Here is a 23,866-nt window from a genome sequence, read left to right on the forward strand (position 1 = left end):
TAACAGTCCCCATTAGCAACTATTCACCCTCCCAGCCTGATCGTTAGCAACTCCTTTGTCTGTCCAACTGTCTTTCTCTCTCTTTGGGCTCTATCCTATCGTTTACTCCCTACCCCACCCACCTCCCTATTTTCTGCATATAAACTGACATTTTCCCAGCCACCACCAGTTCTGAGGAAGAGTCACCAGACCCGAAACTCTGTTTTCTCCTCCACAGATGCTGCCAGACCTGCTGAGCTTTTCCAGCAACTTTGTTTTTGTTCCTGATTTATAGCATCTGCAGTTCTTTCAGTTTTTACCCCTTGATTAAAACCCATTCCCTGTCTAACATTTTCCAGTACTGATGAGACATCACAGACCTGAAATGTGATTTTTCTCTCCAGGTGGGTGCTCCCCAACCCGCTGAGATTTTGTTTTGTCATTTGCTCTTTTTATTTGTGGCTATAATGGGCTGATTATGTCAAATGGGTAATTAAACAGGACTAGTGCATTAATTCTCAGTTTATTCATAGAATTGTTACAACCTGGCTGCAGAAATAACTAACAATATTAACAAATTATAGGTAAATAGATATGGCAGCAAGATGGCCAGCTGTATAATAGGACTTGAGATAAATTATGGTTAATTTTATGGTGATTCACTTCATTGTGAAGTAGGCAAAGAGGGCACCAATTAATAGCTCTAAGTGCTCACTAAAATTTATCAAAGCTACAATGTAGTCATGGACAATTTGTTTTGCAACTTACTTTTGTTGGGAATTGCCTCAAAATATCCATTTATTTCTCTTATTCCATGCACTCTGAGGGATTTGAATGAAAGAAACATGCCATTGCCAGTAGATACAAAGGAAACTGGGAAAGAAGCAAAGGGTTCGCAGACTCTGAAATTGACAGACATAAATGGTAGACACAAATTTATATTTATAATCACTTGAATAACAATAACAGTGCATTGGTCACATTTCCTCATTTAGAAATCACTATTTTTTGGAGGAATTCTATTATCTATGATTGTAACATAAAACAATATTCAAGATATATATTGACTTTGTTTCTTTTGTACTTCAATTGGAAACTAAAATCAAATGTGCAAAATGTATGTTCTGCAGAAATATGTTGGACAGCATTCTCAAGACTACATAACAGAAATGGAACTTTGGTGTTTATATTTCATTGCAGTATAGATCATTGAAAGTGGTGTCACAAGTAGGCAGGGTGATGAAGAAGGCGTTTACCATGCTGGCCTTCATCAGTTGAGGCATTGAGTATAGGAATTGGGACATTAAGTTACAGTTGTATAAGTCATTGGTGAGGCCGCACTTGGAATACTTGGAATTCCAAGACATAGTTAAACTGGAAAGTGTGCAAAGAAGGATGTTGCCAGGACTAGTAGGCCTGAGTTACAGGGAGAGGTTGGTCAGGACAGGACTTTATTCCTTGGAACATAAGAGATTGAGAGGTGACCTTACTGAGGTGCATAAAATCATGATGGGTATAGACAGGATGACTACATATAGTCTTTTTCCTAGGGATGGGGAATTGAAAACTAGGGGGCATAGGTTTAAGGTGAGAGATGATAGATTTAAGAAGGACCTGAAGGGTAATTTCTTCACGCAGAGTGGTGTGTATATGGAATGGGCTGCCAGAGAAAGTGGTTGAGGCAGGTACAATGGCAACAGTTTAAAAATATTTGGATAGGTACACGGATGGGAAGGGTTTAGAGGGATATGGATCAAATGTGGGCAATTGGAACTAACTGAGTGGGCACCATGGTCAGCATGGACCAGTTTGGGCCGAAAGGCCTGTTTCCATGCTGTATTACTCTATGACTCCATGACTGTACACGTGCAACAATGAAAAAAATGTCTAATCAAAATACTAAAATCAGCAATATGAATCAGAGATGCTGGGAATTTTATGGAGATCACAAGAGGAGGAAATGTTGCACTGGAGTGACTTACTTAGGTGGGGTGCAAAATTTTGGTTAATAGTTTAAGATGCAGTAATAAATGTGTTGAAAATTTCACAGAAATGCAGTGGGTACATATTTAAGATATGTTTGCATGACATGACCATTCATTAACATGAAAGTGGTTCAATAAAATACTACCTTCAGGATAAAGTCAGAAGTGTACAAGAATACACCTGGTTCACAATTGTTTAAAGGTTACATGCACCTGTCATTTTTGTGTAGTTGTTATAAGGTCAGCAGTTTTCGTTGTTTAACTCTTAAACAACACAAATGTTTAGTTGTGGCGGGGAGAGGTGGATGAGGCTGGGAAGCAGGAGATTGGTCTTCATGGATTTTTGGGATCGGCAAGACTGAGTCAGTGAGGACGGGGTTGTGGAGCGGTATCTGGAACATGGAGGGTTGGAAGAGGGATCTAAATAAAGACAGGTGCATCAGGGGCATTGAAGAGTGACGTGGGAAGTATCCTGGCAATTATGCACCACCCTGCTCTCTGGCCAACATCTCTGTCTCCGGCTTGCTACAGTGTTCCAGTGAAGCCCACGCAAGCTGGAGGAACAACACCTCATTTTCCGCTTGGGGACCCTACAACCCTCCGGACTCAATATTGAGTTCAATAATTTTAGGGCCTAAACTCTCCCATGTCCCAACCCCCCATCCCACACCCCACACACCAGGCCTTGTTACCACATAGCCTGCCATTACACACCCTCTGTTGTTAGTCAATAACAGTCCCCATTAGCAACTATTCACCCTCCCAGCCTGATCGTTAGCAACTCCTTTGTCTGTCCAACTGTCTTTCTCTCTCTTTGGGCTCTATCTTATCATTTACTCCCTACCCCACCCACCTCCCTATTTTCTGCATATAAACTGACGTTTTCCCAGTTCTGAGGAAGGGTCACCGGACCCGAAACGTTAACTCTGTTTTCTCCTTCACAAATGCTGCCAGACCTGCTGAGCTTTTCCAGCAACTTTGTTTTTGTTCATGGAAGTGGAGGTGATCAGGATAGTCATTCACGTAAAAAATATGAAAAAAGTGGTAAAAATATGAATATATAAATACAGAAAGGTCAAGAGCTGAGCGCCCCGAATAGAACCCAAACTGGGAACATTGCTGAGCAGGTGCTGCTTGATAGCACTATTGATGACACCTTCCATCACTTTTCTGATGAGTAGACTGATGTCTGGGTTGAATTTGTCCTGTTTTTTGTGTATATGGCATCTTTGGGCAGTTTTCCGCATTGTTGTCTAGATGCCAGTGTTATAGCTGTACTGGAACAGCCTGGCTAGAGACATAGCAAGTTCTAGAGTGCACTTCTTCAGGACTATTGCTGGAATGTTATCAGGGCTCATAGCCTCTACAGTGCCCAGTGTCTCCAGATGTTTCTTGATATCAGATAGAGTGAATTGAATTGGATGAAGACTGGAATCCACCATGATCTCATTGAATGGCAGAGCAGATTCTTTGGGTTGAATGGCCACTTCTGCTTCTATGTCTTCAGTCAAGATGGTGTGTGCCTTGAAGGGGAACTTACAGAGGGTAGTATTCCCATGCATCTGCTGCCCTTGTCCTTCCAGGTGGTAGAGGTCACTAGTTTGGAAAGTGTTGTCAAAGGATCATTGATAAGTTGCTGCAGTGAGTCTTATGGATGGTACACACCACTTCCACTGCATGCTGATGGTGGAGACAGTGAATGATGAAGGCTGTGGATAGGGTATCAAAGAGTAAGCAGCTTCAGCCTGGATAGCATTTTCCTAAGTGTTGTTGCACTCACCCAGACAAGTGGAGATTATTCCATCAAACACTTGATTTATGCCATGTAGATAGTGGACAGGCATTGTTAGGAGTCAGTTACTTGCCAGAGAATTCCCAGCCTCTGATCTGTTCTTGTGGCTACAGTACATATACACTGGTCCAGTTCAGATTTTCATAGAGTAGTACAGTACAAAGGGGCCATAGAACCCCTACAATATGGAAACAGGCCATTCAGCCCAACAAGTCCACACTGCCCTTCTGAAGAGCATTCCACCCAGACACATTCCCCTGCCCCTGCATTTCCCACGTCTAACCCACCTAACCTAAACATCCTTGGACACTACGAGTAATTTAGTATGGCTAATCCACCTACCCGGCACATCTTTGGACTGTGGCAGGAAACCGGAGAACCCGGAGGAAACCCACGCAGACACAGGGAGAATGTGCTAACTTCACAAAGACAGTTAACTGAGGGTGGAATCGAACCTGGGCCCCTGGCGCTGTGAGGCAGCAGTGCTAACCACTGAGCCCACCATGCCGTTCATTTGGCCCATTGTGTCTGCACCAATAAAAGATGACACTAAATCTACACTGGTCTCACTTTCCAGCACTTGGCTCATAGCCTTGAATATTATGACATTTCAAGAGCTCATCCTCTACTGTTTAAATATTGTGAGGTTTCCCACCTCAACTACCCTCCCAAGCAGTGCATCCCAGATTCCCATCACCTTCTGGGTGAAATTTGCATTCCTCAAATCTGCACTAAAACTCTTGCTTTTCAATGTAAAATTATGCCCAATTATTATCAGCCCTTCATCCAAGGGAATCGGCTGCTTCTTAGCCACTGTGCTCACAATCAAGACCCCTCTCAACCTTTTCTGTTCTAAAGAAAACAACCTGAACTTATCCAGTCTTACTTCACAGCTAAACTACTCTAACCCAAGCAAGGTGAATCTCCTCTGCACCCTCTCCAATGTACTCATATCCTCCCTATAGTATGGAGACCAGAACAGCACATAAGCACTCCAGCTGTGGCCTCACCATAGTCATGCACAGCTCCAAAATAACCTACCTACTCTTATAATCTATGCCACAACAGACAAAGGCAGGTGTGCCATCTGTCTTCTCTACTACCCACTAAACCTGTCCTGCTGCCTTCAGGGATCTGTGGACAAGCATGCCAAAATCCCTCTGTTCCTGTGAGCTTCCTAATGTTCTGCCATTCATTGAGTTTTTAGTTAATTGTAATCCCCAGAATGTTGACAGTGAGCAGTGGTAATACCAGCAAATGTCAAGGGGAAATGGTTGCTTTCTCTGCTGTTGGAAAAGATCTTTGCCTTGCAGTTATGTGCCAAGAATATTACTTAAACTTCATCAGCCCAAGACAGAAAGATGCTCAATGTTGCTGCATATGGACAGCTTCTGTATTTGAGTAGTTGTGAATGGTTCTGAACATTGTGCAAGCATCAGCAAACATGCTGATGAGGTTCTGACTTTTAGTTAACTCTCATCAGTCAAGGAATTTCCCTGAGAAATGGCTGACAACTGTTTTGCTGAGTTAAAGCAAGTGCAGTGTGTGTATATGTTCTTTTCTGCTAAGAACAAGGCTCCGTGTATTAATAAATGTATCTTCCAGTACATGCAATCTTGGCTGTTAACTGTCAGTCATCATCTAACTGGTGCATTTTCCATGACAATTCTACCACTAATCTAGTTGCCTACTAACCAGCAGTTGTTTCTTATTCAGGATAAAAAGGTTGCTTTCCCTTTATATTGGGAATTACCCTAATGAGTGCAAGACGAAAATCTTTATTAACTTGTGTCTTTTTCAGCAGTATTCAAGTTCTTTACCACCAAATGACTGTCTGGATTTGTCAACCTTCAACTGAGTTAATTTTTTGAGTATCACCTCTTTATGGCTGCTAATTTGTTTGAGTTCCTCATTTCCACAATATCTTTTGTGTCAATTAAGAGACCCAGCTATCCAAAAATACCAGAAGCACTATAAAACTTACCGGTACAAATTCTTACTCCTTATTGGCATAAGTGAGTCAAAAATGCTGAGAGAATCTGTGACACAGCTGTCAGGTTCGATCTGTAAGGAGGTGAGAGAGAGGCGAATGACATGTCCTGGTGGCGAATTGAGCTTGAAGTGGCAGTGTACTCGTCCAGAAGCAGCAAAGAAGTTTAAAGGAACAGGAATACCAGCCTGCTCAGCAAATTTATCGATAACATATTTAGAACCTGGAAAATGCAAAATCTTATTATAGATGATTTGACATTGTATGTTCACTTCCCAAACTTTCCCCTGCATACACTTTTTCTATGACATATCCTTTCCCCAAATTGAAAAATGATATTGAGGCATTTCAATATCACACCCATCCTGAGTTAACTTAAACTGCCAACTTTTTTTCTATAGCTGGCGCTTTGGATACTGTGTAACTCTGTAAACAGCATGAAAATTTATTGTCTGAAAATTTCTATTCCATCAAATTCTATCTATTCTGTTGCACTGCTGAAAATCCTTCAGGTACAATTAGCTTTTCAGCATAATTCAGAGACACATCGGTTTTTCTAATTTCCATTACAATGTTACTTACTGAAAAAAACTCCTTGCAAAATCACATATATTCCATTTTATAAAAAAAAGTCACAAAGGAAACAAGTAGAGCTTAAAAAGCCTTGACCCTTTTATCAATGCAATTATACTCAGAGCTTCCCTTGGGTCTCTGCAAAAGTGTGAATAGAATGCAGAGTGCAATCCCATTGTAAGCAGAGGGAAAACCACTCTTAACTTGATTTGAATATATTAGAATATCTCACGCAAAGGAGACACTGCAATATAGACCTCTGCCTGATTTCCCAGCTCCCAAAAGCTGCTCCAGCGCCATCATCAGTGGTGACTAGTCTTTTAATATTCATGTGGATCCACATTAAGATTCTGCTAGTGAAGTACTTCCATAAATGCGTTCTATAATTACACAATTACAATCTGTATAAATGAAAACTACAGAAGAGGATAATTGAGTGGTAAATCTACATTTCCTTAAAATCCTTCATGGTCCATCAATTGTCCTTCAATTGAACATAATTGAGAGTTTCCGAGTGCAATTACTGTATGTTGATTCCAAATATGAGGCATGAGTGAACATATTCGATGCCATTCTTCCGGGCAGGCCGAATCCTGGAGAAGCTACAGTTAAAGGGCTATACCAGGTTCATGCATTCTAATCTTTACCCTTACTAATGTACTGAGGTTAGCAATCTCCAAAGCTGCAGAGTATAGCAGAACTCACAAGCCTTCATGTCCAAGTTTGTGTCTGTTGGGCTCAAACATTGATGAAAAATCCAACCTAAACCCTTGAAACTTGCAGGCTTGCACAACTGTCACTAGTAACTACAAAATGGTATGTCACTCGCTTTAAGAGAGCAAATCACAGCAAATATTTGAGTGATATGTATGCATGCATTAACCATCTGGAACTTGAAAATTGACAGGCAATCTGCAACTCACTTCTCAGTCGCTACATTGCCAAGTATCTGTCACAAAAGTTCAGATTGCCAATTCCCATACCCACCACCCCATTGTCATGCTCCAATCCAAACCTCTTGTCACAACGTCAGAGTGACGCTCCAAGGTAACAACCCCTTATGAGTGTTCCACAAAAAAACAATGCCCCAGTATTTCAAAGCCTGTTGCCATTTCTGTCAAATCTTGTTCATCCCTGTCCCAGCTGAACCGCAGCAATGACACTCAGTCATCTTGAATCCAAATTGCCCTTTATTCCCAATAAATACACAATTTGTCAAGTACCTCAGTGTACTGAAGCATAGGTACAATGTGCAAGCCATGCGATGAGTTAAGAATAACTACGCGTGTTTCTTTTCTCATGTAAAAGAAATTAAAAACAGAAAAAATAATGGGCCAGATCTTCTGATGAGTGACTCTCTCTCACAGAAGGGGAAATGGATCTGGACCGGGTAAAGGGCGATCAGGTCTGAAACGGGTGAAGGGGGATCGGGTTTGGTGTTGGGAGAAGTTGAGGTGTTGGGTCCAGAGAAGGGTAAAGTACAGCAAGCACTGGAAGGAGACAGAATGTCTGGGAGTGTTCAGAAGTAGTTAGATCTTCTTAACCAAGGGTTTGAAAAGTTAACAGGGGTAGATGTAGATGTAAATTTGAGGTTACCATCAGATCAGCCATGATCTTATTGAAGGGTAAAGCAGACTGAAGAGGATAAGTAACCTACTGATCTTAAATTGTATGTTTGTAGGTCCCATAGGTCACGCAAGCATTTGAGGGTAACTTAGCAATTTACATACTGAAAAGTAGAAGGCTAACTGATGATGGAAAGATCAAAAGGAGGTGCTTCAGAATTCTTCCAAATCTCCTGCCTACCATAAAAGACTTCATTGTACAATATTTACAAAGCCTTAAGAGCCCTAAACTTTGTGACATGTGATGCTATTGCATTCTCACTGGCTGCTGTATTTTCCCTAATAATCAATAGGACATTGTTATGATCCCAGCCAATGTTAGAATCATAGGAACAAGAGTAGGCCATTCAGCCATCAAACATGTAAACCTGTATGCTTCTGGTAATCAGAAATCTATCAATCAATCTCTAGCCTAAACATACACAAAGTTTCCTCAGCCCTCTGAGTAACAAAAGTTCTCCATGTCTCAGAACAAGGTATTCCCCTTTTTTTAAAATTGTGCCCACTTGTTGTAGACTCATGCATTCTAATCTTACCTGTCTATCCCTTTAAGTATTTTGTAAGTTTCAATGAGATCACTTCTTATTTTTCAAAACTCTGGAGAATATGGGCCCAATTTGCCCACTCTCTCTCTATTGGACAGTCCTGCCATCCTGGGAACAAATCCAGTGAACCTTACATTCCCTCTATGGTAATAATATATTTCCTGAAATAAGTAGACCAAAACTGCACACAGTACTCCGAATGCAGTCTAACCACATTCTTGTACCATTGAAGCATCTTGTTACTTGACAAATCAGATCCCACATTGGAATCTGGTTTAATAGATCTTAATTTGTTTTCTTTTGATTTCTCAGTGAAGCGGTCTCTCACTGAACATAAGCATGTAATGTTGTAGATTTGGTTTTAACAATGTGTTAAGAAAAATAAATAAAGATAAAATAATATAAACCAGACAACTTACTTATAAAACAAACTTAAATTTTTTGAAACACATATTTTCATTAACGCAAAAAAATTCCTTTACCGTTCTCAAAAATACCTTTGTACAGTACCCACAGGCATCCCATGTACTGTACTCACATTCTTTTTCAAACACCTTGATATGTTTAATTTAATACCATAAGAAAAAGGAACAGGAGTTGGCCATTTGGCCCCTCAAGCCTGCTCCACTATTCAATAGGATCATGGCTGATCTGACATTCCTCATGTCCACTTTCTTGCCCTTTCCCTATAACTCTTGATTCCTCTACTGATCAAGAATCTATCTATCTCAGATTTAAATACAAAAACAAGGATGCTGCTCCCTCAGCTCCCAGTTCTCTGTGGCAAGGTGCTCCAAAGACTCACAACCCTCAGAGAAGAAATTCCTCCTCATCTCAGTTTCAAATTGGAGCTGTTATTCACCTGAGTTTAAATGTTTTTGGCTTCAAATAGCCTCTTCAGGGTTTTATGCAAACACCTCTGACCTAGGACTATCAGTAAATACTTGACTCTAAAGTAATCGAGTTTTACTAACTTCTTCCTTCTCAGGAGAACTGCTTTATACATTCGTCTTCATCCAAGGAATTCTGCAGAACTGCCAAAACTGAAATCATAAATGACATCTTCCCCAATCTATGAATGTTTCCGTAAGCTTAAGAATATTTTTGAACAGAAACCTTGATGCATAAATGTTCAGTTAAAAACTCTTCCAAGGTAAAAAAAAACTGATTAGTTCTGAAAGCTATTTCATCTCACTGTTTTACAAGTTAATCATTCAGTTTTACAGACACACAAAAAACATATAGCTATTTCAAAATTCAAAAGTCCAAACTTAGAATAAATGATATGAAAATATGTGTAAATCACACAGTAAGGCATAACATTTAATGTGTATATACTTGAAAGTGGGGTCACATAGATATGAAGTGTATAATCAGAGGGATAACAAAACATTCATTCAGTAACTAAAAATGGTAAAGGACTACAACAATATTAAGGTCCACATGCCCTTTGCACTAAACAGCAACTGCTTGTCATATAACCAACAGAACATTAAACAATTGAAGAAAATTCAAACTTAGACTGTTCATCCTGGAAGCAAGTTCCAATTATGTGTTCTTGCTCCTCGATGTTGCACTGCTTTATCATTGTGTCTTGGATGTCCCTCCTGGTCAATATACTGATGTTCATTTTCATCTTCATCCTCCGAAGATTGCTGTTTGATCTCACATCATCCAGGACCTACCCCTTTACATCAGTTCCAGTTGTGAAGAACATATCATATAATTATGACATGCATTTCCTGTCAGGGCTATACTGTAGGGTCTGCTGGAGTGCTCAGGCATTGAGACCTCATTATAACGAGGCCTATATCTGTTCTAAATTGGCCCTGATGGAAGTTTGAGCAGCATTGTATCTTTATTCTGCATCAGACTGAGGATTTCATGAGTCATATCTGAAGGGGGTAGTCCTTGTCTCCCAGCAGCCTTTCCCATGTGGCCTGAGGACCTTGAAAGGAGGCAGGAACCTGTCGGTTTTCTAGTATGGAAGAGTCAAGGCAGCCCCCAAGATATTTGGTGAAGACCTCTAGAATTTGGTATCAATGTCACATATAATTAGAACACTGATGAAGGGTAAACCTTTTCTGTTGATAATCTCTGCAGTGTGAGATAAAACAATATAGGTACAGTCTACAATGCTCTTCTCCAGGAGAAGCCAGGAATGGTGGAAATTCCCACTGCCCAGGCTGTTCAATTCTGCTTGTCATCAGAAATTAGCTGTGATCTAAAAAAAATTCTATCAGTGACATCCTAGATGCAATTATGGGTCGAGGAATGGTCCCCAGTTCCTCCCTGAAATGAACTGCTGGGATGACATTGTCACCCAGTCCCTTGAAGTACAGGTCCTGCTCCAGCAGGTCTCACTGTTTGCTGATGAAGGCCTGAGATATTATGAATTGATGTCTGTGCTGTCTCTCTCAGAACTGGAGAAAATAACAGTGCAGCCTATGGGTGTAGGCTCTGCTCGTTCTCCTCCACCTCCTTTGTGGATCTTCACTTGCTGCTGCTCTCTCTGGAGGCTGTGCAGTAGCCAATGGAGATTGCTGTTCTTGCTGACAATGTTGGCATTGCAATTTCCTTCTTTCTTTTCTTCACATCTGAAGCAAAGTCACAAGGACTCCAGCCAAGTCCATGTCCATGTCCAATCCATGAGCAGATAATGTGTGGAGAATGTCGGAAAGTAGAGACGATTTCATTAATTGTACTCCTGAGCCCTGATATCAATCAAAATGGAATCTTGTATTATATCCTGACACAGTGTGGGCATTGAGGCTTCCCAAGGAGGTTAATGTCAGTCTCAATAAGAAGCTCTCAGCTGTGTAACCTTATTCAGATGTACATTGCACAACCAATGTGTTCATGCTACATTGTGGGATAGAATTCTGGCAGTAAATCATTGTGATAGCTTCCTACTGCAGACAAAACATACCTTTGCACATCACAGACCATGTCCTTGTATATTTACAGTTCAGTGTGTGATTGTGGCAGCTGCAAAGCATCATCTTCCAGTGACAGCTATAGAATTTTTTAAAAATCAGTTTATAGGGTGTGGGTACTGTTGGCTGGGCTAACATTTATTGCCCATCCACAGATCCCTTGAGAAGATGTTGGTGAACTGTTGAGAACCGTTGCAGTCCATTTGCTGTAGGTGGATCCACAATGTCAGTAGAGAGGGAGTTCCAGCATTTTGACCCAGTCACAATGAAGGAATAGTAATATATTTACAAGTCAGAACGGTGAGTGACTTGGAAGGGAACTTGTAGGTTGCGGTGCTCCATGTATCTGCTGCCCTTGTCTTTCTACATGGAAGTGGTCATGGTTTTAGAAGGTGTTGTCTCAGGAGCCTTAATTACTTTCTGCAGTGCTTCTTGAAGCTAGTGCACACTGCTGCTACTGAGCATTGGTGGTGGAGGGAATGGATGTTTGTGGGAGTGGTGCCAACCAAATGTCCTGAATAATTTTAAGCTTCTTGAGTGTTGTTAGGGCTGTATTCACCCAGACAAATGGAGTATTCCATCACACCCCAGATTTGTGCCTTGTAGATGGCAAAGTGACACTTTTAAGTTAGTTTGTCTGGCTCCATTTGCTTAGCTGACATGACAATAAACAAATTAATGTGAACAATGGGTCCAGGAATGGCATTGTGGCTCAGCGGATTCAATTCCAGCCTCAGGTGGATGTCTGTGTGGAGTTTGCACATTCTTCCTGTGTCTGGGTGGATTTCCTCCGTGTGCTCTGATTTCCTCTGATAGTCCAAGGATGTGCAGGTTAGGTGGATTGGCCATGCTAAATTGCCCATAGCGTCTAGGGATGTACAGGTTAAGTGGATTAGCCATGGGAAATGCTGGGTAACAGGGATAGAGGAGGGATGTGTGTCTGGGTGGGATGCTCTACGGAGAGTCGGTGTGGATGTGTTGGGCCGAATGGCCTGTTTCCAAACTGTAGGCATTCTAATTGACCTAATTCTAAATGCTTGAGGCCACAGTTCGTAGTGCTCATTCTTGGACGATGAATGATCTGCCAAGTGCAGCTTGATGTCAATTGGTGGTATTACTGAACTGATGGAGGTATAACAACCACACTTTCCCCTAACAAGGCCTCAAATTCAAACAATTTGACCCTGCCCCTGAAGAAAGAAACAGCATTTTACTCTGCGTATTTTGCATATGATGGCAGCCATTTTATATCATTATCACACAGTTGACTTTGAAGAATGGTAAAGTTTCAACTTCATGTCCTTGTAAGTGAATTGCAGGCCTTGCCTAAGAAACAGCACGATAACCCACATCTTTTATATTCCCTCCTATGTTACTGGCCATGTCCCCAATGATCTTTCAGCCTCCCAGTTTCCATTTGGTACTTTTACAGCCTATATATGTATATATAGTTGTATATGTCCCCAGATTACCCTCAGCGCAAATTGCCATATTCTTAATGATCATTCATGGTCTCCACATAGAGGCCATAGAGATGTTGACCCTTGAAATCTACTCCCACTTTCAATGTTTCTCATCCTTTCTTATAGTCAATGAGACCCCATGCTTCTATGTCAAATTTCCCCCTTTCACTGAAATCATTCCCTCAGTGACCCACTGCAATGAACCCTATCCCCAGACTGGAGTTGTCCACTTTCCCCTGATAAGCCTCCTGACTATTACTGAGCAAACCCCCAGGGACTAAAACTCAACCTGCAAGGATACAGATGCCTGGACTCTGGTGAGACCTATTTCCCAACTAACTCCCCACGGAACTGGAATCAGATGAGGCCCTTGATGGACTGTAGTATCCCTTGTCCCCAGTATAGACTGGTCCCCTCTGCCTTTCAGACATGATCATTTGGTTGAAGTACAGGCAGCGTGTTTGCCACAGAGCCAGTGGCATCTGCTGTAGGTGTGACATTGATTTAGTATAGTGCTGTATAGTGACATGACTACCCTCTTGATTGTTCAGTGCTCCCCACAGTGACAAGCTGCCTGCCTGCCTCACTCTCAATGCTGGCAGCCTCCAAGCAACCACTAAGTGAATGAGTGCTAAGAAATGAAGCCAATGCAATAAAATGCAACCTCTTTAGATGCACGAGATGCACTTGTGTCCCTGCACGCAAAGTGACCTGGCAGAAACACGCAAGTTGTAGATGTCGCTGGACTACAAAGTGTATTTTTAGCTCATTCACAAGATGTGGACATCACTGGCTGGACAAGCATTTATTGCCCGAATATTAGAGACAGTGGAAGATACCAAGAACTGCAGATGCTGGAGTCAGAGTCAACACAATTTGGAGCTGGAGGAACACAGCAGGTCAGGCAGCACCAGAGGAGTCAGAAAGTCAATGTTACGGGTCAGGACCCTTCTTCAGAGCTACTCCTTTGATGCTGCCTGGCCTGCTGTATTCCTCCAGCTCCACACTATCTTGACTTAGAAGGAGTGGATGTTTGTGGACATGGTGTTAGTGAAGCTTGATGGTGCCAAGCGTCTTCAGTATTGTTGGAGCCGCACCCATCCAGGCAAGTGTAGAGTATTCCATCACACTCCTGACTTGTGCCTTGTAGATGGTGAATTGAATGTCAAGGAGCAATAGTTAGATCGTCTCTTCTTGGAGATGGTCATTGCCTGGCGCTTGTGTGGCATGACTATTGCAAGTCAAGTACAAAGGGTTGAAACGTTGTGAGAATTGGACTGAGAGCAGCAAGATGATGTGATGAGGTTGGTGGTTTGCCTCTGCCAACTTGTGTGGAGGACAGAGGAGAATGGTGGCCATGGAGCATGTAGGAATGTTGTGGTGAAGATAGAGTTGGATGATGGCCATAACAAGCAATCAGCAAGCTGCACCCTCCAGCTACCAGTTCTGACTTACATTGGGAATTTGTGCCATCTCATTTCTTGGGGAAGGAGAGGAGAATTAGAAATGGTGTATGAATGTGGCAAATGGGCTAACAATGAAAGGCAAATCCATGTAAACAGGGTAGTTGCTGCTGAATAGTGAGTTTCTGAAGTTTTCATTAAAGCTTAAGGGGAAATTGGGGAAACACTTTCCGATGTCGAGATGATGGGTTTTTCATTCTCCCTCAATTTTCCCCTCGTGTTTCTTCACTGCTGACATCACGGCAAGAAGGGAAACATTCTGCTAAAGGAATCTGCAATATTTTGGTAAGTTTTTATTTGCTTTATCTGGACTGTTCCTATGCTAGAATTTGAGTTCACAGGAGCTTTTGTGCAAGTTACTATAATCAATTGCCCAGCCATCTTTACCAATTGTATCGCCCCTATGTCTTCCAATCAAATTCCTGTATCTGAACACAGGTAGATCTACAGAGAGGTGACAACTACATCTGTCAGCAAAAAAATCTATCCTATTTCTGCTTATCAGCTTTAAACATGAACATCTCCATTCTGCCATCTCAGGTAGTCACATATGGGCCCAATACAATATTAAAAGAAGACTTTTCCCGGTGACCTGACCAATATCCATCCTTCAAGACCTTGAGGATATGAAGAGGGCTCAATAAAGTTTTTCTTCCTTTTTAAAAATTATTCCTTATATGTTTACTTTAAGACCAGACTAAATTAAAACTCTCACCTGTCACAGCTGTAGCAATGTAATCAGAACGGAGGCCAGCTATCAAAAGCAAAAGTAAAGATATAAAAATTATTGTATATTCAGAATATGCGGTTTATTCGAATGCATTAAGAAAGCAGACAGTTGTATGCAGTTAAGAGTTTAAATATTTCATCCAAAGACACATACAACACACACAGATGCAGGTGCACACAAATAACTTACACGTCCTGTCATTGGTAAGCAATTAGCAAACTATTTTTCTAGAGGAAATGCAAAATACTGCAGATGTTGGAAATCTGAAACAAACACAGAATGCTGGAAAAATACCAATGGATTCTGAAGAAGATTCATACCAAACTTAAAACATTAACTCTCTTTCTCTCACCACAGAAGCTGCCAAATCTACTGAATTTCTCCAGCATCTTTGTGTTTGTTTTTAATGGACTCTCTAGAAAAATAATGGCCCTGAAACCATAAAACTCTAGTATTATAAATAATTATTCTGTTGTGAGGTTAGATGTTAAGCTCATTTTAAATAGCCATGTTTAGTTTAGAGAGCTTAACAGTTTCAATGCTATAACAGAATAACTTATAAAAGGATAACACTAGTTACCTAATGCGTCAATACAAGACTTTTCTTTTTAGCATTCTTCATGTATACCTCAAGCACATACAAAGAGGATATCTTTAAATGATGTTGTTCATTACTTTTAGGAATTAAGTCAGTTGCAAACATTAACTGATAAATCTTCGCACATGATTATTTTTACCTGACGAGTTACTTGAAGAGGTGAAGGATACTGTGGGAATTGCCGCGGATATTTTTGAAATAGACTTTCATTACGCATTTAACACATGAGGCAATTGGGAAAAAAGGGTGGGGGGGAACATAGAAATAGGAATTGCAAATTGGTTGAAAACTGGTTGGAAGGCAAAAAGTAAAAGGACGATTAAAAGGCAATTTCTCAGGGTGGTTGGAAATGGACAATAGTGTTCTACACAGTTCTACTCTATGACCAGTTTAGCTCTCCATGTATCCTTAGGAAGTGATCAAATTTGCAAATGATACTGAAATATGAGGTAAAGTAAATATTTCTGATGACCAAACATAGCTGAAGGTGATTTTGATAAGATCTAGGAATAGGCTAAAGTGTAGCAAATGTAATTCAATGCCAGTAAATCAGACAGGATACATTTCCTTTTAAAAAAAGTCATTACTGCACTTTACTATGAAAAGAGCAGAGGTAATTGGTCATTCAGATTTACAGGACATTGAAAGTAGCATATCAAGCAGATAAAGCTATAAAAAGCTGACAGATTTATGGATTTATGACAAGGAATTCAATAAAAAGGTCAAGAAGTAATTATATGTAAATTTATACAATTCGTGATGATTCACCCAAAGGAAGGAGGTTGAGAAATAGAAATGGTACAATTCAGATAATAAGTGCTGCATGTTAAGATGAAATTCAAAAACAAATCAATTTGAAAAATTATGGTTGCTTTCATTAGAATTGACTGATTTAGCTTGGTAGATATGTTTATAATTATAAAAGGAAATTGTAGAGCAGATAGAAGACAGTTTCTAGTGGTTGTGGGGTTTACAACAACAACAGAACTTAGAAATAAGAGTAGATGCAAGAGGCTGAGAACAGAAATCAGGAGAAAACTTTTCACACAAGAGCTTTGTGCTCTAAAATGCCCTGTCAGAGATAGTGATTGAAGCATGGATCGGTTATTTAAAGCATGAATGGATAAAGGGATATGAAATTGGAGTGACTATTGGTTTTTTGAAGGATTAAACACCAACAGAAACTGATTGATTGAATCTCCTGTTTCTGTGTGCAGTCCTACATAACTGTTTCCATGCTTTCAACACAAATTTGTTGGACTTGAACTAGAATCAATTCCAGAAAATGGTTACAGTACAGATGGAGGCCATTCTTGACCCTAACACACTTTGTATGCTATGATCTGCCCGTACTGCATGCAAAACAAAACTTTTCACTGTACCTTGGTACATATGACAATCAAAAAGCAAATCAAATCAAATCAACCCTTCAGTCCATGCTGGCTCTTTATAAAAGCAATTTAGGTAGTTCGATTCTCTGGTCTTTTCTCTGTAATCCTGTATTTTTCCGCTTCAGTTATTTACCCAATCCGATTTGAAAGCCACAATTGAATCTACTTCCATCATTTTCTCTATTGGTGTATTATAGATCCTAACTACTCACTGCACAAAAATAGATTTTCTTCATGTCATCTTTGATTCTTTCACCAATCATTTAAATCATTTAAGTCCTGTGATGCTCAACCATCTTACCAACAGGAACAGTTTCTCTCCATCTACTCTACTGAGACATCTGATGATTTTGACCATCTCGATGAAATCCCCTTTCAAACTTGTCTTTTCTCAGAACACCTCCTCCAATCCACATAATAATGGTACCTCACTTCCAGCCCCATTCTTGTAAATCTTCTCTGCATCTTCCCTGAAGCCTTCACATCCTTTGCAATGTGCAGTGCTCAGACTGGACACAATACTCCGGGTGAGGTCAAACCATTTTCTTCTTAAATGTTCCTCACAACATCCTTGCTTTGATGCACTCCACCTCTACTTATAAATCGCAAAATACTTTTTTAACCACTTTCTCAACCTGTTTCACCATCTTCAACATTTATGCCCACATACCCCAGTTTTCTCTGTTCCTGCAACCAATTTAGACTTGCACACTTTAGTTTATGTTGTCTCTTCATTCTTTCATATATTAAAATGCATTGCTTTACACATGCCTGAGCTAATTTCATCAGCTTCTGAGCTTTACAGTTAATGTCATGCAGAATCAGTTTACCATTAGCAATAAAATAACACATTGCACTAGGTACAATTTTCAATAACAGAAAGAGACAAAATGCCAAAATAAATAACCATTAACAACAATTGAGTCCATGTCCACAGGAAGTCCAAGAAGGTACCCAATCGATGTACGGTTTACCAGGCTTGTCTGAATAGAGTCCTTTAAGACTGCACTGACACAGTCTTCACACACAAATAGAGTCTTCATATTTGGAACAATGAAAATAATCCAGAAGTGAACGAGAATGCCACCATTGTTGTTGTTACTGTGTAAGAAACACAAAAAGGAACATTCTCAAACACAATCATAAAAAATTCTTTCGTGTTTATATTTTATTTTGATTTGAATTATTTAAATTCGATATTTACTCAAGCCATTCCTATAGTTCCCAACTTCAGACATTTCACAATTATGTTGTGGTTTACAATATGATATTTGACCTGTTCTCATTTGGGTTATGTTTAAATCTAATTATAAAGGTAAAAGGACAATACCCTGACAAAAAGTTGTAACTTCTTCTTGACTGTGCATTAAACAGAAAATATCATCCCTGTTGTTGTGTAGTGTTACTGCCATCTATTTAAAATATATATTTAATAAAGAAGATTAGTTTTACATGTTAAACTGGACCCAGTAACTCACAGATGGGCCTCAAAACTCATATGACTGTCCTTGTTAATTCACTGTCAGCCAAAAAGTAGAAAGACTGGTATGTTATCTCATCATCAATCACTAAGGGAGAAATTTAGAATTTGATTCATCCTTCGACAATACACTGGGTCCTTAAAGGTATGAGAATTCAAACCTTCTAAGACAAACAGCAGTCTGGAAAGACTGTCACAGGGAATTCCACCATAGTTGAATAAAAACTCAAAGGACAGCGGATGCTGTAAATCAGAAACAAAAACAAAAATTGCTGAAAAAGCTCACCAGACCTGGCAGATTCACAGATGTTGCCAGACCTGCTGAGATTTTTCAGCAATTTCTGTTTTTGTTCCAGCATAATTGGCTTTGCTTTGTCGTCATTGTATTCAGCCAAAGTTACATGGCAGCCATCTTAAGTTAGTTCTGTATAAAACGCTGTTAGACACTGTTTTAAAACATAACACCAAGAAGAACTCCGATCAGATAACATCAAAGAGGGAAGAAAAGGACTGCTGTGCTGAGCCAGGCTACCCTGGGGCACAAGCTGACAGAGAGAATTAAAGGAGCTGGCATGACACTTCTGCTTAGTCCTTCTGTAGGAAAAAATTGCCAACTACTCAACCACAGAAGCCGTTGCAGCTATTGAATTCTGACCTTATGTTTATAAGGTTTTACTATTAAGGTGAATCCTCAAACAAGTAACTTCAACATTAATAGACTAATCTTACTTTTATCTTTATAAGTACCTTTTATCAATATCTACTTTTTGTATAATTATTTTATCGAGTAATTATCATGTTTTTACTTAGCAAATTTCAACACTAGCTATGTAATAATCTAGCATTTGAAGAACATCTTCCAATATAGCAAGTAGCAAGCCTACAGCATTCCCAAGATCCAATAGATGCTTTTGCTGTTCTCCAAAAGGTAATTGCAAACTGTCTTTGATCTTCTCAATACCAGGAACAGGTTTTTATAATATTACACCATTGACAGAAATTCTCTGTCAATGCTAAGATTAAGTCAGGCTCAAACTGAACGAAGATGCATTTTTTTAATTAAAGTTCTTTTCTAATACATTAGTTTCACTTTTTCAGCCATTATCCGCCCATATTCCAGCAAGTCCCTGTCTTTTCTGAGGCATAGTTCACTTCTTTTTTGGAAGACATTGTTTAGGTACCTCTGTACAAATTTAACAGTTTTCAAATCTTCATAATTAATGAATTTGTGAGTCAAAGTACCTTAAATCAGAAACAGTTGATTGCTTGTACAACTTGGAGAAAAGTGACTTCTTATAAACATTGTTCATCTGAAGGACGAGAAAAGAACAAAACTCAACATGTGACAGATGAAATAAAATTAATCAGTTATTATAACAGCACTGAGATCACTCACAGCTGATTAAGTGACATATCTATGAGAGAAACAATATCTGCAAACATTAAAGCTGTAACTATATAAATGTGATTTTCTGACATTGCTTGAAAATAACTCCAACCCGAGCATTACTAGATTTTGAGCATAAACATTTTTAGGTCTTTTAAACTCTTTGATCTTGGCAGGGCTGACACTCCGACATTTGGCTGTGAGGGAGCTGGGCCAGTGTCAAGGATTTTCCACGTATAAATAAAGGGTGACCGGACACCGATCTTTGTGGAGTTATTTCAAGGCGGTGTGAGTAAAGCACTTTCCTGAAAAAACTCACTCACAACAGTTGTCTTTGAGTTGGGGTGAGCATTTCTGGCATCATACTGTTATTTGGGAAACTTCACACATTCGAACCTGCCATTGAAGTCTGGGCCCAGCACATGGAAAGAATGCGCTTTTTAAATGGCAAATAGCATGGAGGCAAATGAAAAGGAATGAGTAAAACTCCTGGCAGCTTGCGGACCCACAGCTTTTTCAGTTATTAGGAGTCTACTTTCCCTGAGGTCTAGATACTAAAACGTTTCAAGAGTTGATGGATTTAGCTAAGGAATATTATGACCCTGAGCCTCCTCTAATTCTGAGATGCTATCAGTTGTACTTGGCAATTTGAGAATCAAAGGAAATCGTATCACGGTTTTTGACTCAGTTAAGATGCCTGATAGAGGCATATGACTTTGGTTTAACCCCTAACGAGATGCTGAGAGACCGATTGGTATGTGGGATTAATGATGTAAGCTTGCAAAAGCACCTAATAGCTGAAGCCCAATTAGACTTCAAACACAGTCTCTATAGTAGCTTTGTCATTGGAAAATGTGGCAAATGGAGCATTTATATATGTATATGTATATATATATATGTGCGGATTCTTCATCCCAAGCGCCCAGAGCTCATTTACTCCGTGCACTTTCCTTTTCTGTTCCTTCTTATACTTTTATTTAATGTTTCCATTTATTATGACACCCTTTCTTCTTTTAATGACTATATTGGAAGTCGTCTTCTCCTGGCCCAGGCACAGCAATGAGGTGACTTCCAACTGTCCAGAGGTGGCATAGGCCTGGCACCTGGCAGGGCAGTCTCCCGGTGTGGCGGTCTTGTCCAGGACGGGCAGTCTTGGCCTGGAGTGACATTCTTGTCTCATTGTGGAGCTCTTCTTCGGCAGTCTCCGGGTTTCCGGCATCTGGTATGAAGATCTAGTCCCAGCGCAAAGATCTCGTCCTTGCTTCAGAAGTGTCTTCCAGGTCTTCCAATGGCCCAGCATGAAGGTCAGACTGAATACCAAGCTCTCCTACAGTGAACTTATCATCTGCTCCATCGTGACCCTGGTCAAGTAATGGGCGGCATTGCATTTACATTATGCTGCAGTGAGGAGGTTGCTTAATGAAGATATCAGATATTGTTTAGAGGGTAGCCATTGTCCCTGAGTAACCATCCTTTGTAAGGAATCTGGGTCTTGAAGCACAGCAGAAGATGGTAGTTCTCCACATTATAGGCATCATGGCAGCTCCCAAGATATTTAGTGCAGACTTCTAAGATGTGGAACTAATCATCGCTGAGACTTGTACATTGATGGAATAGAGTCTTTTTCTGTTGATGAAGTCTGCTTCCTTATGATATGATGCTTTGAATGCGGTATGTGAACAGTCTACCACACTGCATAGCTCAGGTGAAGCCAGCTTTCTTGCCAAAGCCTGACCAAGTTAATCTTCCAGGGTTTTCCCTCAGGATCTAATTAGACTCTATTTTACAAGTCATTTTACTATCTTTCTTCACTCAATGACTCATAATGAACTTTTAAATTTAATGGAAAATAAAAATGTGCAACAGTTTTTAAAATACAAGGCCATAACTTTCTTTAAAATATGTACAGCATCAATTCTAATTTCTATTGTTCATGATGCGGAGATGCCAGTGTTGGACTGGGTTGGACAAGGTCAGAAATCACACTGAGGTCTCTAAACAATTAGTTTGGAATATGGCTCATACCATCGAATAGTCTAGTGAACCACTGAACGATTCTCATCGAATCCACCACCTCAAAAGCTACGACTAATCAGTGGAAATTTGACCCAATGTTTGTTATATTGAATAAAGCTTTGGAGAAGCAAATATTTCACAAGTAACCATAAAGAAGCTATTGACAAATGTCAAAACTGTGCTACAAGTTCACACTACTTACATGATGTGATATGTGGAAATGTTCCCAAGTTAATCCACCTGTGCCATAGCCCACCTGCAACTACTTGTTCACAACATTCGGAATTCAGTCATCATACTACCCCATATTTAATCCTATATCATATACCATATGGTGTGTGAAAGGTTTCTTACCACTTGCTGAACTTTAGCTGCCATGGAGAGAAATTCAGGGGAGTCCTTCCTTCGATACTCAGGAATAAATTCAACATTTGCTATACGGAATAATCCAGCAAAATACAAAGCAGTAACATTTTGCGTTCTCACTGTATAATGGAAAGAAAGTACCATTTTTGTTGCAGATTTTTAATAAGCATAATGCTAAATTTTAAGGAGAAAAACATGTACTTCTTCAGCAGAAGCAAGACGTACAAGCTAAAATTTAATTGTGCCTTTCTGAATGAACTAACAAAAATCCAAAGGAAAAGAAATGAGCAAGATTTTGTGGCCTCCTGCCGAACATGAAATAGGATGGAATTTACTGATCAGATTTTATCACTATTGTAATTGTGCAATTTTGTCAAGGTCCTCAAAATAACCAGACCTGGCAAATGCCTGAAAGAGCTCAGAGCTGAGTTAGATATTTTGAATCAATAAACCCCAATACTGAGGTTGTTGACTTCCTTGCTGAGCTGGCTTGTTTTTAAAATAGAACATAGAACAGTACAGCACAGTACAGGCCCTTCAGCCCACGATGTTGTGCCGACCTATTATCTTACTCTAAGATCAAACTACCCTGCAGTTTTGTCACCATGAAAGGTGACATTATCAGTGGAGCCTCCGATGATTCTACTCTGCTTAGAATTTATACTGTCCGGTCCATTATGGTGAGTACTATCATTTCTGGTTTTAGCTCTGTATGGGTTTGTATATGGGGTCCAATTCTATATATTTGTTGATTGAACTATGGGTGGAGAACGATGCCTCCAGGAATTCCCATGCGTGTCTATGTTTGGCTTGGGCTATTATGGTTACCCTGTCCCAGTTAAACTGATGGTCTTCATTATCTGAATGTACTGATATTATGGAGAGTTTGCCGTGCTGTCTTGCTGCTAGCTGATGTTCCTGTACTCTGGTGGCTAGTTTCCTTCCTGTCTGTCCGACGTAATGGTTTTGGCAGTCGTTGCATGGTATTTTGTAAACCATGTTCGTTTTGCACGTGAACAGAACAGATTTCATGGCTGCGCTGGAGAATACATTAAAAGACAACAAACTGACGGATAAAACACAACAAGCCATCCGACAAACTCTAATCCTCAGACTGCACAGAACGAACAAAGGGGACAACCTGAACACAGCAGAGAGAAAAGCACTAGATAAACTCAAGAAAGACAAGAACATCATAATCCTACCAACAGACAAAGGGCACATGACCATCATTATGAACAAACCAGACTACGTTACGAAAGCACAGACATTGCTTGCAGATATAACCACTTACCAACAGGTGGCAATAGACCCAACACCGCAGCTAGGTAATAGGATCACCCAGACACTGAAGCAACTGATGAATGCAGGGCAGATAACACGACAGACTTTGTGAGAATGAAACCAAAAGGCACAAACACCCTCCGCTTCTATGGACTGCCTAAAGTACATAAACCAGACATCCCTCTCAGACCCAGACAACAAGGTGCAGGGCTGGATGAACACAGCAGGCCAAGCAGCATCTGCTCCTATGATGCTGCTTGGCC

At 40.2% G+C, this 23,866-nt stretch overlaps 1 protein-coding gene across 1 annotated transcript in view; it reads right to left on the reverse strand.

The window, feature by feature from the left end:
- tmprss7 (transmembrane serine protease 7) overlaps positions 1-23,866 on the reverse strand; it is a 73,059-nt gene that overhangs the window by 45,181 nt on the left and 4,012 nt on the right. The window contains exons 2-7 of the mRNA XM_048603080.1: positions 22,308-22,438; positions 19,793-19,860; positions 17,978-18,171; positions 15,067-15,105; positions 5,741-5,969; positions 748-881 (exon numbers count right to left, since the gene is read on the reverse strand). Coding sequence (XP_048459037.1) covers positions 748-881; positions 5,741-5,969; positions 15,067-15,105; positions 17,978-18,171; positions 19,793-19,860; positions 22,308-22,438 — 795 coding nt within the window. The remainder of the gene's footprint in view (positions 1-747; positions 882-5,740; positions 5,970-15,066; positions 15,106-17,977; positions 18,172-19,792; positions 19,861-22,307; positions 22,439-23,866) is intronic.

The sequence above is a fragment of the Rhincodon typus genome, chromosome 11 (assembly GCF_021869965.1).
Source record: "Rhincodon typus isolate 14 chromosome 11, sRhiTyp1.1, whole genome shotgun sequence".
Classification (NCBI taxonomy): Eukaryota; Metazoa; Chordata; class Chondrichthyes; order Orectolobiformes; family Rhincodontidae; genus Rhincodon; species Rhincodon typus.